Genomic DNA, 15,689 nt, shown 5'->3' on the forward strand with positions numbered 1-15,689 from the left:
GGGGACCCCAGAAGAGGAAGTTTGGGGCTGCTCTGTGCAATACGGTTGCACAGAGCAGATAAATATAACATGTTTTGTTATTTTAATTAAATAAAGATTTACAATCACTTTTTGCTAAGTTCATGTTTTGGGAACAGTAGAAAGTGACTCCTGCTTCACTGCTTCGACAGAATTGCTGATTTCACAGTTTTCTGTTGAATTGAGATAGTGGCTTCCCATAATTCAATGCAGCAGTTAAATGTCTAGTTTATATAAGTAGCACTGTTTTCCCACTCCTTGGAAGTGTCGTTTCTTAACATAACCGTGTCACCACCACCTTCCACCTTATTTTGTACCAAGAAGCGACTTTTTCCTAAAACCTTAGGTTTTTATTATCTAGGATGAGTCAGAGGAATTGTCTTATATTTCTTAAGTGTTGAAAGATGTAAAGTGGACCTGTACTGTGTACACTTATAAAGCTGTTGACAACACTGGTGAGAAGGATTTCTAAAGTGCAATAAATGGAAATTCTGTTCTTTCCTGGAGAAAATACTGCTCCTATCTCTCACCTGTGCAGGTTGCATAACTAAAAGCCCAGACATTTATTCAGATGATCTCTGCTGAAGGGGAGGGGTTAGCCAGTTGATTTTTATCCCAAGCCCCCCCTTTTATACAGATCATGGGGCAAATTGTCTTCAAGCGGCACTGGGGGAGCTTGGAGCATTTTCTCCAGGAAATGTAAGTATTTCAGCTCTGTATTTGTCCATTTAGTACAACACCTTGCACGTGGCTGAAACCTAAATCCCAACTTTTCTTTAGTGTTGGATAGAATAGTAAACGTTTCTATCAAATGTCTATTGCTCTCCTTGACCTCATTGGGCAGATTTCACCTCACTTCCTGTCTTTATGACAACAAGACATAAAACAAGGGTTTTCTTTGGGACAGGAAGATGCAGATAGTAATAACCTTACAGCGTTTCTAAAACTTCCTCATTCTACTAAAAAAAAATGTGTTTTGTTTTGGTCCATGTCCCCATTAGAGGGATTTCCCTGTATTTCTTGTCCCATGCATTGCAAATGAAAAACAGGAGGTTCTATCCTTTCCTTAGAAGAAATGAGGCTGGATGGCGGCACTCCGATGCAATCACCTTTTCTTTGTAGTAAAAACAATAAATCAACGGTTGCTGTATGATTTATTGTTTTTACTTCAAAGAATCAAAGGCGATTGCATCGGAGTGCCGCCATCCAGCCTTATTGCTTCTGTGTACCCCTGTTGCAAACAGGTCGGCACCTGATCTGTACTCAGAGGCAGCTGAGCAGCAAGGGAGGAGATTTTTCCTGGAGCAGTACTTCACTTTTTTATGTATTTGAACTATCCGTACCTTACTTTGTCCAAAACAACAAAATGTGGCTGGAGTTGGGCTTAACATTTGACTATAAGGTCGATTTTATCATCTAGAACATAGGTGTCCAACCGGCAGCCCTCCAGCTTTTATAGAACTACAGGACCCATGAAGCATTGCTAGGAAAGTCCCATGAGGCATTGCAAGGCTGACAGTTGCAGGCATGACTCCCAAAGGCAAAGGCATGATGGAATTTGGCACCCAAAGGCAGAGGCATGGGACTTGTAATTCCGCAACAGCTTGAGGGCTGCAGGTTGGACACTCATGATCTAGAACCTTCTCGGCCTTTTGGCTAAGATCAAGTGTAGTATCTGTTCTTATCAGTGTTGGAATGGAACCTGAAGGTTAGTATCGGTGGTGGCCGAAGTTAACCGGGGCGCTCTGGGCGTAACTGGAGGACCGGAGTAGGCCAAACCAGAGAAAGCCGGATGGTTCCAATGCCTTCCTGATTTGAATGGGTCCGCCCCTACCAGTTTGAAGGGAGCGAGAAAACCAGCTTGTCCGACTGGTTAGTACTGCTCCTGGATGTGATTGGTAAGGAACGGCGGATGGCGGTGGGAGGGCCTTTCCTCCTGGGTTGAATCTGGCCTTGCAAAAGGCTTGTCCCCAGTTGAAGGCAGGCTCACCCTAAGCTGTCTAAAGTTCTGATGCCTCCTGGTAGGATAGGGCTACACTTGGTCTGGCCTTTGGGCCGGGGTAGAAAGAGCCCGTAGTGTATGTGCCCCTGGGGTGGCAGCCCAGGGGTGCCTTAATTCTCACTGGTGAGGGGCAGCTCGCCTTGAGTTTTTCGGCACCATGGTCACTGCACCTACGCACACTTTTTTAAGCACCTGCCTCTTGGGCAAGGCCTTTTGGCTTCGACCAGAGGAATTTTTATTCCGGCCGGAAGGCCTGCCCTTGTATTTTCACAAGGGCACTAATTCACCTCTCCACTTCCCCTCCCCCACCTTTTTGTTTGTGTGTGCTTTTACTTTGTAGTTTGTCACTTTCTATCACCTTTTTTTTCACTTGCACGATTTGTAGGGTGTGGGTCCTCGGGCCTTGCCTTGAGTCTTGGGAGGGGGTGGATATGGCCTTTGGCTTAGTCCGCCCTCTCTCATGGGGTCTCCCTTCGGGGGAGCCCCACTTAGTACTCGGTGGGGGCTGTTTCGGCAGTCCCCCTGAAGAACGGGGTCGGTCTGGTTTCGGCCAGACAGACCATGAGTACCTTAAATCCCTGTCAGGAGTCTTGCGCCCCGGGGGATCGAGGTTCGGGTCCTACCTCTTCGGAGGGAAGACCATTTGTATTCGCACACCCTGTGCACTTTTTGTGTTCCTCACGTTTGTGTGTGTGCACTTTTTTATGCACCGGGTGAAGTCTTTTGAGTGTGTTTCACACGCTACGGGCTTAAAAAGAAAAAAAACTCATGATCTAGAACATGAGTCTCCAAACTGTGGCCCTTTGCTTGCTTTTATCTGGTCCTTGGGACACTATTGTATCCACTGACACCATTGAAGGGGCCTAATGGCACCATTGATGTGGCATATGGAATAGTAAACCTATGCGCTATAATGAGGTAAGCGACACTGTGAAAGCTCAAAATGGAAACTACTATCGGACATGGAACTCCTCCGAGCAAGCAGCTGATTTGATAGTGTCCCCACGTATCACAATAGTATTAAAAGTAAAGAAATCAGCGCTAAACTCTAAATGAGGGGGACCACTCTATCTGCCTTCAGTGATCAATACCCAATAGTCTCAAACAGCTGTAGATCACAATAATCAGATAATAAATAAATATATAAATGTGTAGGTAAATGACTAAAATACAGTGTGAAAATTAGGAAAATCAAAGTGATGATGAAGAAGTAAAATAAAATATTCTCAAATAATAATCCGATCCTGATCGGTCTGCTGAATCCAAATCTAAGTGCTATTGCAAAATCACAAGTGACTAGCAGTGAGATACAAATAAATAAATAATATGTGAATCGTTTCTACTCATTCAAATGATAATCAACAATGAACAAAATTGATATATAAATGTGCAAATAGCAGCATGAGGTGATAATATTGATGTAAACAAATATAGAGTGTCCAAAAACGGACTCAACAAGTGCAGCAGTGCCAAACTAAAGGTGCATAAATAGTCCAAAAAATAGCTATTAAGCTTATATCAGTCCAATGCGGTGATTAAAGTGCAGGGTGCCACGAACTTAAGTGATATATTCCAGTGCAATCTACAGGTGAGGTCACACTTTCAAACACAGCAAAGTGAGTGTGTCCCAGTGAGGTCGCAATCCAACACTGAGTGCAGTGGCCGCTCACCTCCACAACACTCAAAAAGAGCGTTAGGTATGGTTATCCAAGCTCCTCTCACTCTTCGGACATATGCTAATTGTCCTCCAGCTGATATAGGTAAAGTGGTTCAGAGTCGGTCCACGCAGGTATCTCTCAATCCCTCTATCTAATTATTAGTTGTCCCGTCCAGATAGCCGGACTCCTCACACTCCCAGCCCTTCCGTTTTCAGTGGGAAGTACAGCCAATTGATGTGGCATAGTTCCTTCCAATGACACCAACAATGGGGCCCAATAACATCACTGATGGGGCACAGTTCCTCCCAATGACACCAATTATGGGGCACAATTTCTAACGATGACACCTATAATGGGGCACAGTTCCTCCCAAAGACACCAACAATGGTGCCTAATAGCAGCATTGATGTGGCACAGTTCCTTCCAGTGACACCCTTCATGGGGCACAATTCCTCCTAATGACACCAATAGTGGGGCAAAATTCCCCTTAATGTCATTAACGGTGGGGCACAATTACTCCTAATGATATCAACAATGGGGCACAATTCCTCTCACTGACGACAAAGATTGGGCATTGTTTACTCCCTCTGATACCGGAACATTTTCTACATTCAATGGTCCCAGTCCAGCCCACCTAAAGTCTAAAGAGCTAGTTTAGAACATTTAGAGACCCCCGATCTAGAGATTTATCTGAAACAAACGTACAGCATTGTTCTTTCTTCTTCTTAGTGACCCGCGAGAAGAGGATAGACCTGGAAAAGGGACAGACCCAGAGAAGCGTTTTCTTGTGTAAGGTCATTGGCCCTCGAGGGACAGGGAAGTCGGCCTTCCTGCGGGCCTTCCTTGGCCAGAGCCTTGAGGTAAGTGACCTGTTCTGTAACCAGCTGCCCTCTATTGGTGTTAGTGGGAAATGTTAAAAAAAAAAGGGAATGTTGCCTTTTAAATAGATTTCTCTAGCGCTCATTGACAGACGTAGTCCTCGGTGATACAGCACCTTCGGGTTATGTTGCCTCCACAGGAGCAGGACTAGACAGGAAATTAAAAAGCTCTGGCCACACCCTAGGGGCAGTCCCAGAGGGTATATCCTCTCTCTCTGCCTCAGCAAATCAGTTATTTTCTGTCTAGTTAGGAGTAAGGACCTAGATACCTTGCTGGGATCTTAGGTCCTGGCAAGAATTTTTTCTTAAAGGATTTTTTAGACAGCTTTTTTTCTCCAGTGTTCCTGTGAGATCTTCAAGCAAGAAAGCTGAACTGGGCGACGGGCTGGATGTTGAGATCCGGTGGTCACCCCAGTTCAGCCTACTAGCGCGTGCAGGCCATAGCTCCGCGCTGGGTCGGCCGCGACAAAGTCCCATTAAAGGACTGTCCACGCGAGTTAAACGTCTCGCTGAAACGCCAAAGACCATGAGTCACGGCGTCCATATCGGTCGACAGCCCTCCCGCCCCGGTGGAGAGGGGTACTGTCAGGAGTTGGTGCCCGCCTGGTTCCGGTATGGTGAGTAGTATGTTCCCCCTTTTCCCCTGACGGGTCTTGTGGTGAACGCGGGCCCCTCTCTGTATGGTAAGATAGAGTCCCCCTCTATCCTATAACATGACACAGATCCTCCTACTTTGAGTGTGATTTTATGTGCAAAAAGCCAGGAGGCTTGGTTTGGGAGCTAACAATCTAATTGTATACATGTTAAAAAGATGTAATCTGTGGCATTCTGGGAATCTTACGGTGTTAAGAATAAGCTACCTACCAGTCAGAAGCCACGGACATGTAGACTGCCTTCCTAATCAGATCTCCAGCTATTTGCAGGCCTCCCGAATGGCCATGCGGTCCGCCAGGGCCGGTACCGCCAACCACGCCATATCCCCATGCAGAGAGAGTGTTGTGTGCCCTGCAGCACACCGCTATTCAGTACAGGCCGCCGCCATTTTTTTTGCTGGATCGCACGAGCCGCCATTTTGGCGTAGCCTCGTGTCTCCAGCATGGGGGCGGCCATGTTTGAGGTGATCCAAACACCTCGTGGAGCTTGGGGGAGGCGCCGGAAGGCGTGCAGAGGGGCGGAGCCGCCTCCTTTCTTCCTGGGCAGCCAGCCAAAAGACTTCCTGTTTGTCAAGACAGCGCTGTAACCTGTTGCAGTTAAACTCTGAGCATCAAGTGGTGAGCCTGGGGGTCTATCTCTCTCTCTCTCTCTCTCGATCGATAGGGATCCCTAGCAGGTAACACTAAGGGGCTTTTGTGGCGCTGGGGGTCTGAGAAAAAAAAAAAAAAAAAAGTTTTTATTTTTGAATTATACTATCCAGGAAGTGACTGGAATTTATCATGGACCCTGCCACACATATTCCCCCACCTGTTTCCCTCGAGGGGGCCACGGGACCCGCCGGTGCACAGAGTATAGAGTCATTTACAGCAATTTTGGAGTCTATGGTGGCTCGGGTGGAGGCGGCCTGTCAGGGACGGGGGTCAAGGAAGCGACCCCCGCCTACCCCTATACTATCTGACACCTCTGACTCTGATTCAGAGGTGGTCACGGCAGTTGCAGGTTCCTCTGCAAGGGCTGTTATCCCAGGTAAAGCCCCCTCAGACAGTGAGGAGGACGCTTCTTCTCCTGCTATAATTCAGGAAGAAGCATTGGTGGACGCACTAGTTGTGGCAGTCCAGGAAACCTTAAAACTTGAGGCTTTACCGGCAGAGGCAACTGAAACAGAGATTCCTTTTGGTACTAATAAGCCCATCAAAACGGTGAAGGTTTTTCCTGTACCTAAATGTTTCGGTAATCAGATTAAAGGAGAATGGGAGCATTCTAAACGTACCTTTACTATTTCCAAGCGTATTGCTAGACGCTATCCGTTTGAGGAATCCATCATTAAGAAATGGACGGTACCACCAGTGGTGGATCCACCTATTTCCAGGCTGAATAAAGCCACGGTTATTCCAGTGGAGGACACTTCGTCCTTTAAGGATCCGGTGGATCGAAAGATGGAAGCAGAGTCCCGCACCATCTTCTCCCTGATAGGGTCAGCATTTAGACCAGTAATTGTTATTGGTCTAGTTTCCCAGACACTTACGGAATGGGCGAAAATGGTACGCCAAGATCTTAGGGGAAAAGATATTCCCCAGGAGACATCTGATTTGATGGAACAGATTATACAAGGGCTACAGTTTATCTGTGACGCAGCCTTGGACACTACTCCCTTATTAGGGCATGCATCTAAGTCAGCGGTGATCCTCAGACGTGTGCTGTGGTTAAAATGCTGGTCAGCTGACCTAGGTTCCAAAAAGACCTTGACAAATCTCCCCTTTCAGGGGAATCGTCTATTTGGGGCCAACCTAGATGAAATCATTAACCACTTGCCGACCGCCGCACGACTATCTACGTCGGCGGTCAGCCCCTCACAGGCAAACTAACGTAGGGCTACGTTGCTTGCTTGTGAGGGTCTAGGGAGCGAGCGCGCGCCCCCCCGGGGTCACGGACCCCCCCGCGCGTGTGACCAGCGGACCCGATGTCCGCCGGTCACTCGGCGATCGGCGGGGGAGAGGGAGAATGTCAGGCAGCTTGTGTAAACAAACTGCCTGTCATTCTCTTCGCTGCAAAGACACTGATAAAACGGATCTGGTATGTAGATCCGTTGATCAGTGTCTTTACAGCTAGAGCCACAGCCAATCACAGTAGAAACCACGCCCCTAGGGACACACACAGCCCCTCCCTTCCAAATAAAGTTAACCCCTTCACTACCAGTGTATTTTTACAGTAACAGTGCATATATATAGCACTGATTACTGTAGAAATGTCACTGGTAACCCCAAAAGTGTCAAAAATGTCAGTCAAGGGTCCGATCTGTCCGCCGCAATGTCGCAGTACCACAAAAAAAATCGCAGATCGCCGCCATTACGCGTTAAAAAAAAAAACAACAAAAATGACAAAAATCTTTCCCTTTGTTAGTAAACGCGATAACTTTTGCGCAAACCAATCAAAATACGCTTTTTGCGATTTTTTTTTACCAAACATAGGTAGCATAAAATAAATTGGCCGAAAATTTTTAAAAATTTTGATTTTTACATTTTTTTTTGGGGGAATTTCATATAAAAAAATGTGAAAAATATTGCTATTTTTGCAAAATTGACGCTCTTTTTTTGTTTATAGCGCGTGATCAAAAAATCGCACAGGTGATCAAATACCACCAAAAGAAAGCTCTGTTTGTGGGAAAAAAAGGACGTCAAATTCGTTTAGGTACAGCGTCGCACGACCGCGCAATTGTGCGTTAAATTCACGCAGTGCCGAATCGCAAAATACCCCCTGGTCGGAATGGGGGTAAAATCTTCCAGGGCTTAAGTGGTTAAGGATGCCACTGGGGGCAAGAGCACTTTTTTGCCACAGGCTGCTAAAGCTAAGGGACCTCGCAACAAGCGAGGACTTTTCTTTACCGCCCATAAAGGGCGCCCGGCTGGTACTAGCAGGAAAGGCAAGACTCCTCCAGGAGGGTTCAAGAAGGGCTGGTCGGACAAGCAAAGGACCAACCCAGCCAAACCCGAAGCAAAGGAGTACACAGCCTGAAGGTGCGCCCCCACCCGGTTTCAGGGTGGGGGGACGTTTTCACCGGTATTCAGGACATTAGATCGAGCATCAACCACTACTACCGGTGCGATTCTTCCCTTCCAACATTTAAGTACTACAGGAAGCGGTAGTTACCGTTCCCTGAATAGATCTTTTCCTTTACCTTTTCCTAAGATTAGTCCCTATACCTCACAGGAATCGGATCTGGTTGACCAGATAGGCCAAGTAGCCTCTAGTCGGGTGACTTCGGTCCCTGAGGTTCAACCAGAAAAGATCACCTTTCCTGATAACTATCAGGTATCTGATAAATGTGTGGGAACAGAAAACGACCAGACTTTCTCGGATGGTCGGGGCCAGATACCTCTAGGGACGCCTGGTTCAGATTCTATCAGCGCCAGTGGTCCTAGAAATTCTAGGCTGGCCTCCTCAAGCCGGCCTGGCCGACTTGGACATGTTAGTCGTAGACGTTCCCTGGGAACTTCGTCTCAGGGAGTGTCTGTGGTCTCAAGGACCAATTTACCATCATGCTTTACAGTCGCTGGGTTTAATGGCCTGGCCATTGAGACCCAAGTACTGAAGGACAGAGGTTTGTCAGCTTCAGTCATTCCTACCCTTATTAAAGCAAGGAAAGCGACTTCCAGTAAAGTCTATTATCACACATGGAAGACTTATATTGCGTGGTGCGAATCTTTAGGATTTCCTCCACGTACCTATTCGGTGACTCGAATATTGGCCTTTTTGCAACAAGGGGTTGAGCAGAAGCTAGCCTTGAGCACCATCAAGGGTCAAGTTTCAGCATTAGCAATCTTCTTTCAGAAACCTTTAGCTACCAAATCCTTGGTGCGGAATTTCATCCAGGGGGTGCGGCACCTGGCTCCTCCAGTCCGCGCGCCCTTACCGCCCTGGGATCTTAATTTGGTCTTGTCGGTTCTACAGAAACCTCCCTTTGAAAACATCAGGGAGATTCCCTTGCTTACTTTATCCCAGAAGGTGGCCTTCTTGGTGGCTATTACTTCTGCTCGCAGGGTGTCAGAACTGGCTGCATTATCATGCCAGTCCCCATACCTAGTGATTCATAGGGATAAGGTAGTACTTCATCCTAAGCCATCTTTTCTTCCTAAGGTGGTTTCAGATTTTCATCTGAATGAAGATATTGTACTACCTTCCTTGTGTCCTCAGCCCAAGCATCATCGGGAACATGCGTTGGATTCCTTAGATGTGGTTCGGGCAATCAGGGTATACCTGAAAGCGACGGAATCTTTCCGTAAGACGGATTCACTTTTTGTGATCACGGATGGCCCCAGAAAGGGTTTGCCTGCATCTGCCGCGACCATTGCCAAATGGATTAGACAAACGGTGGTACAGGCTTATTCTATTAAGGGTCAGAGTCCTCCGTTCCCTGTTAGGGCGCACTCCACTCGAGCGCTCAGTACTTCCTGGGCCTTTCGCCATCAGGCGTCAGTGGTCCAGGTATGTAAGGCGGCCACCTGGTCGTCGGTACATACCTTTACAAAATTCTATAAGATTGATGTGATGGCATCGGCGGATGCCTCATTTGGCCGCAAGGTTTTGCAGGCCGCAATTTGAGGAGACCGGTGGTCTACCTCGAGGGTTTTTTTCTGTTTGAAAAAAAAAAAAAAAAAAAATTTTTCTCTTTTTTGTTGAGTCTCATCATTAAGGATGAGCATTGTAAACTTCTAGTTGGCACCGGTTGGGCCTTCTAGATTGGGATTTGATTTCATTTTCCCACCCCTCAGTTGTGATACTGCTCTGGGACGTCCCGAAGGTGCTGTATCACCGAGAACTACGTCTGTCAATGAGCGCTAGAGAAAAATGGATTTTTGTAAAATCTTACCGTAAAATCCTTTTCTCTTAGCTCATTGACAGACGTAGTCCCCGCCCCTCTGTTTTTTGAGTTGGGTTAAAATCTCTAAAGACTGCTTTTTCACATAACTGATTTGCTGAGGCAGAGAGAGAGGATATACCCTCTGGGACTGCCCCTAGGGTGTGGCCAGAGCTTTTTAATTTCCTGTCTAGTCCTGCTCCTGTGGAGGCAACATAACCCGAAGGTGCTGTATCACCGAGGACTACGTCTGTCAATGAGCTAAGAGAAAAGGATTTTACGGTAAGATTTTACAAAAATCCATTTTTTGCACTTCATTGTGACCCTCCCCCTTTTTTAAATGCTGTATAAAAATGCAAAAAGGAGCTTGTGAAGGGAAAAATAGACAATATATTCACCTTTTCCGATTCCCATAGTGCAGGGAGTGACGTTATCTCCTGCCAACAAGATCCCGGGGAATGCTGATTAGCCCAAATTTTGCAGGAAGACACTGCAACATAGTGCAGGATCACCTGCAGATTTGGGCAAGCCCACATTCTCTGAGATCTGGCTGGAAGGAGCATTACGTCACCCTCAGCTAGATGCAGTTGGTAGTAAGTCGGGGAAAGGTAAGTGTATTGTGTAACTCACAAACACACGCACGTTTTCCTTCACTTCCATTCCTTGTGACCACAATCACTGGGACGAGAAGTGAGGGATGTCCTACCCAACAGGAATGCAGACTGCAATTAAAACCTTACAGATCTTACTATCTCTTCTGTTTCACTTCTGTTGAAAATTTTCTGTTTTTATTTGTGTTTTTACCTGTTGGAACTGTTTTCCCTCACTTCCTGTGCCACTGGACAAGAGGTGAGGGAACATCTTCCCAACTAGATGGCAAAAAACCCTTAGGCTACATTCACACCTGAGCGTAGCGTTTTTCGCGCGTTTTTTACTGCGATTTTACCGCGATTTTTGCGGCGTTTTTTTACCGCGATTTTTACCGCGATTTTTGTGCAGGCGTTTTTAGATTGAATAGAGATCAATGGAAAACGCCTGTAATCTGCCCAAAAAGAAGCTCATGTACTTTTTTGAGCGTTGGGCGTTTTGTAAACAGCGTCAAAACGCTCAGATGTGAACAGGGGCCATTGAAATGAATAGGATTTGTCTTGTTGGGCGTTTTGAGAGCTGATCCTAGAGCAGAAAAACGCCCCAAAAACGCCCCAAAACGCCTAGATGTGAACGGAGCCTTAACCAGGTTTTTGGTGGTGTTCCACCCAAAGTAGCTGTTTGTGAATATATACATGCTTATGGCTGTGTCCCTGCTTTTGTGGTTTCCTCTTTTCCACGTATAGACATGACCATAGATATGAGATAACATGGGATGCCCTTTACAGGGCATTCTTGTTTATGCTGAAATCTGAAGAAAATGAAATCTGTGGTTGATCAGAGTAGTTTTCTCTAGCCTACTTCTCATGTCTGTGGCCAGCATCTTATTTTCTTGGATTATGAATTCAAAGTAGTTCTAAAAGCCTTAAAGCGGTTGTAAACCGCTGGACTTTTTTTTTTTTTTTTACACCCTGCAAGGTAAAGCAACAAAAAAGGAAACCCAAAGACCGAGAGGTCCAGAAAAGCGGGACTATATATCGGCATGTGTATGGTTGGAGGGATGCAATCACAACACCACTATGTACAAAACATGTACAACTTTATTGCCATATGGTTAAAAAAGACAAAAATAACATAATAAAATAACAGACATATTAAAATACATGGATCCGTGATTACTATGTGCTTGTGATGAATACAATATACCACACCAACGGATCTCAATGTATGTGCAGTCTAGAGGTCCCTGAAAAACCAACGCGTTTCGCAATTATAGCTTCGTCAGGGCACTACAAAGACCAGGTAGATGCTGCACTAAAGAAATATGAAAGAAATGTATACATTATAATCATAATTTTATATCACATCAAATTTTACATTAGTATACAGTTTCATGATTATGCTGACCTGAAAATAAGGCAGGCAGGAGAACCACACTTTTGTGCAGGTATCCACGGGAGCCCTTTAAAGCGGAGTTCCGGGCACAAAATCGACTTTTTTTTTTTTTTTGTGCCCATCCGCTTGCTTTGCTTCACCTGAAAAGGAATTGGATAGTTAGGATTATTTTTTTTTTTTTTTACTTACCTCGTAATTGTAGAAAGAAATACTCACCTTTTTTCACTTCCTCCCTCTGTGGCCGCGGCTCCGCCGTCTCTTCCAGTTTGCAATGATTCCTGGGAGCTGAACGTCCTCACTCCCAGGAATCAATGCGACGGCACCGGCCCCGCTCGTCACTTCCGGTGCGACACCGCATTCCCTGCTAAACAGCTTCTGGGCATGCCCAGAAGCTGTGTAGGAATGCGGCGCCGCACCGGAAGTGACGAGAGGGGCCGGTGAAGGCGCATTCTGGGAGAAGAAGACGCGGAAGAGGACGCAGAAGAGGATCGCGCCGGCTTCAGCTGCCCACAACAGAGATGGCAACGCTGTGGAAGAAATTTTCTAAGTGAGTATTTCTTCTTGCAGGTAAGTGCGAACCGGGATAGATCAGAGGCTAGCCATTGTGGAATGTACTAGCCATGACTGTCCCGGGGGTATGTTCACTGAAAAAATGTTTTTGTGCCCGGAACTCCGCTTTAAGGTGGACCAATGTCAGTGGTGGGGAATAAATTTCATATTGGGGGTAAAATAAGCCCCTACACGAAAAATAAGGGCTAATTATGTTAGAGTACCAGGAAAGTCTCTGAATATATATCAGAGGCAATGATGGGTTAGATCCTCACTGGTCACATATGGGGAGGCGTACCAACTACCATGGATTCTGTTTGTATAAAGGCAAAATGGATATTATGAGTGTATGGTAACTATACCTCAAAGTAAACAGAAAAGAGGAGGGGGGAGGTAAAGGCATAGTGTGCCAGTATGCATTACTAGCACATTATGTTAAACTTACCTTGAAACTAAGCCTTCCCGCGCTGAGATCTCAGAGCTGCAGCGGGCTCCCGTCTTGCTTCCGGGTTCGCAGATTCCGGCTATGTGACTGACCGGAGCCGCAATGACATTAATCCCGCGCATGCGTGCAGGAGCCGCTGATTACAGCACAAGCCTCGGAAGGAACGGCACGGCTTGCACATTATGTTAAACTTACCTTAAATCTAGAGTCTCAGAGCTGCAGTGGGCTCCCATCTTCACCTGTCTTGCTTCCGGGTTCGCATACTCCAGGATCTGTGACTAGCTGGAGCCGCGATATCGTCACGGAGTCACTGATTATGGCACAGGGTTTAAAAGAAACGGCAAGACTGGCCGTTCCTTCTGGGCGCATGCGCTAATGATGTCACTGGCTGCATGTAATGTAGACTAGCTATAGGTAAGCCTTATTATAGGCTTACCTATAGGTAAAAGTAATGTATGGAACTTTGCTTCCACTTATAAGGTTTTTTTCTTGTTTTGTTTTGTTTTTTTACCTTAAAGTGCTTGTAAACCTCCATTGCATGCACCCAAAAATGCATGTGCCACAGCAAGGTGTCCACGGGTCTAAAGCAAATCACTGTACTTTTTACCTGTCATTTCTGTTCCCAGTGCCTGTGTGCACCCACAAAATAGTGCCGATCGGTGGGCGTCTCCATCCCAGAGATCAGGAGGCAAGGTCGTGACGTCAGCAGACTTGCCTCCCATCTCTACACCCCCCCCCCCCCCCAGAAAGCACAGTATCCCTGTTGGCTGGCCACGCCCCTCATGAGTACCAACCAATAGGAACTCGTGGAGATCACTACCTGTCTTACACTGACCAATGAGAATATGGCAAGTAGCAATCCATCAAGCCAATCAAGGGAGAGCCAGAGGAGGTAACTTAGGAAAAGCTGTACACACGCACAAGTCTGTCAGTCAAAGGAGTGGGAGTGCAGCAACACAAATTTTTTTAATGTGTCACTCTGAAAGCATGAAAGAAAGCGAGGAGGATTAAACAATGCTGGATTCATCTTTCTTCACAAGACAGGGGACAGCTGGCTTCTGATGCTTTAGCTGTACAAGGTACACCCACTTTAATGCATTATCTGTATTAGGGTAAAAAACCTTCTGTGCCAGAGGATCCCCCCCCCCCCTTATACTTACTTGAGCCCAATCTCGATCCAGCACTGTGCCCAAGAGCTGGGGCTCTGTCCCTCCTCACTGGGCAGACTGGTAGCAGTGGGAGCCATTGATTTCTGCTCCTGTCAATCAAATCCTGTGATGAGGGAGTGGCTCCTGTCAATCAAATCCTATGATGGAGCGTGGGGCGGGGCCGAGCCCCAATATATGTGTCAATAGACGCAGACAGGGCGGCTTGGGATTGAGCCTGCCTGCACTATTGCCTATGGGGGCACTCAGCAAAAGGGAGGATCCAATATTACCGGGAGGGGACCCGAAAAGAGGGGGATTGGGGGCTGATCTTTGCGCTTTTACATAGAGCAGATACGTGTGACATGTTTATTATTTTAATTAAGAGAAAACTGGGAGCATTACAATCACCTCCTGTGTTTCCTTTTGACTGTCCCCGTCAGCTTTTGGTCCCTTCCAGCCACCATGTTAGTGGTATGTATTCCCTATGTCTGTTCCTCATGTGAACCTTTTATCGCCTCTTTCCTCAGGAGCAGCACCGGAACCGTGGGGAAGCCTCCTTCTACTCCATCAACACAGTGCTAGTTGGGGGGCAGGAAAAGTATCTTATAGTAAGTAGTACCAGCTTTTTCACATTATAGTTGGTCTGTGTTGTGTTATGAAAAGGTCCCTCAGCACTGTGTCACCAGAAATGTGTAATTAAAATATCCATTGCATGCAAGATGTGAATTATCCAGTTAATTTTAGTTTATCCGTAAAAGTCCGTTATATGCCTTGCATGGATATTCACAAACTTCTATTTGTGTAAAAAAAAATTATATAAATTTAATTTAGGTACAGTGTTGCATGACCGGGCAATTGCCAGTTAAAGTAGCCCGTGCTGAATAGCAACAAATGGTCTGGTCCTGAAGGGGGTAAAACCTTCCAGAGGACAAGTGGTTAAACTTACTGCTCAATGGGAGGCTCCTTCTTCATGACTCACCATCTGAGCAATGTTGTAATTAGTAAAAGAGAGTTATTTGGATTTCTTTGGCCATGGAAGGGAAAATCAGTAAGCTGATCTGAAGCGGTTCGCCTCCGCCATTCATAGAGTGCCAGCCTCACAAACTGCACATACCTAATTCCTTGGCTGGCCCACCAATCCCTTTGGCCCTCCAGAACAAAGAAAGTTAACCTTGTTTGTGTTGTATTATAACTTGGAGCTTAAGCATCCCATAGATGATTTGATTTTCATGGTGGAAGGAAAGAAAATCACTTGATTCCCCCATCAACACAGTCAGTGTTAATAAGGGAATGCCCCCTGCAGCGCTATTGTGCTCTGCTGGTGGGGGGGTCATGGAGAGTCTTCCCGGCCAAGAGACCACAATGATTACTGCTAGCGCTTATAACCACTGGCAGTAATCGCATGTGAAAAATCGGAAAGCCTGGTTGTACCCAAGTCAGTCAATGGAACAACTTGGGTACAATCAGCCTACCAATAGATGGATCGAATCTGCTGCACC

General features: G+C 46.3%; 1 protein-coding gene across 1 annotated transcript in view; it reads left to right on the top strand.

Annotated features, from left to right (window-relative positions):
- The window catches only part of RHOT2 (ras homolog family member T2), a 78,290-nt gene that overhangs the window by 47,778 nt on the left and 14,823 nt on the right, over nt 1–15,689 (top strand). The window contains exons 15-16 of the mRNA XM_082260969.1: nt 4,408–4,538; nt 14,718–14,798. Of these exons, the coding sequence (XP_082117095.1) occupies nt 4,408–4,538; nt 14,718–14,798 (212 nt within the window). The remainder of the gene's footprint in view (nt 1–4,407; nt 4,539–14,717; nt 14,799–15,689) is intronic.

Source organism: Pelophylax lessonae (genome assembly GCF_965119305.1).
Source record: "Pelophylax lessonae genome assembly, chromosome: 6".
NCBI classification, from domain to species: Eukaryota; Metazoa; Chordata; class Amphibia; order Anura; family Ranidae; genus Pelophylax; species Pelophylax lessonae.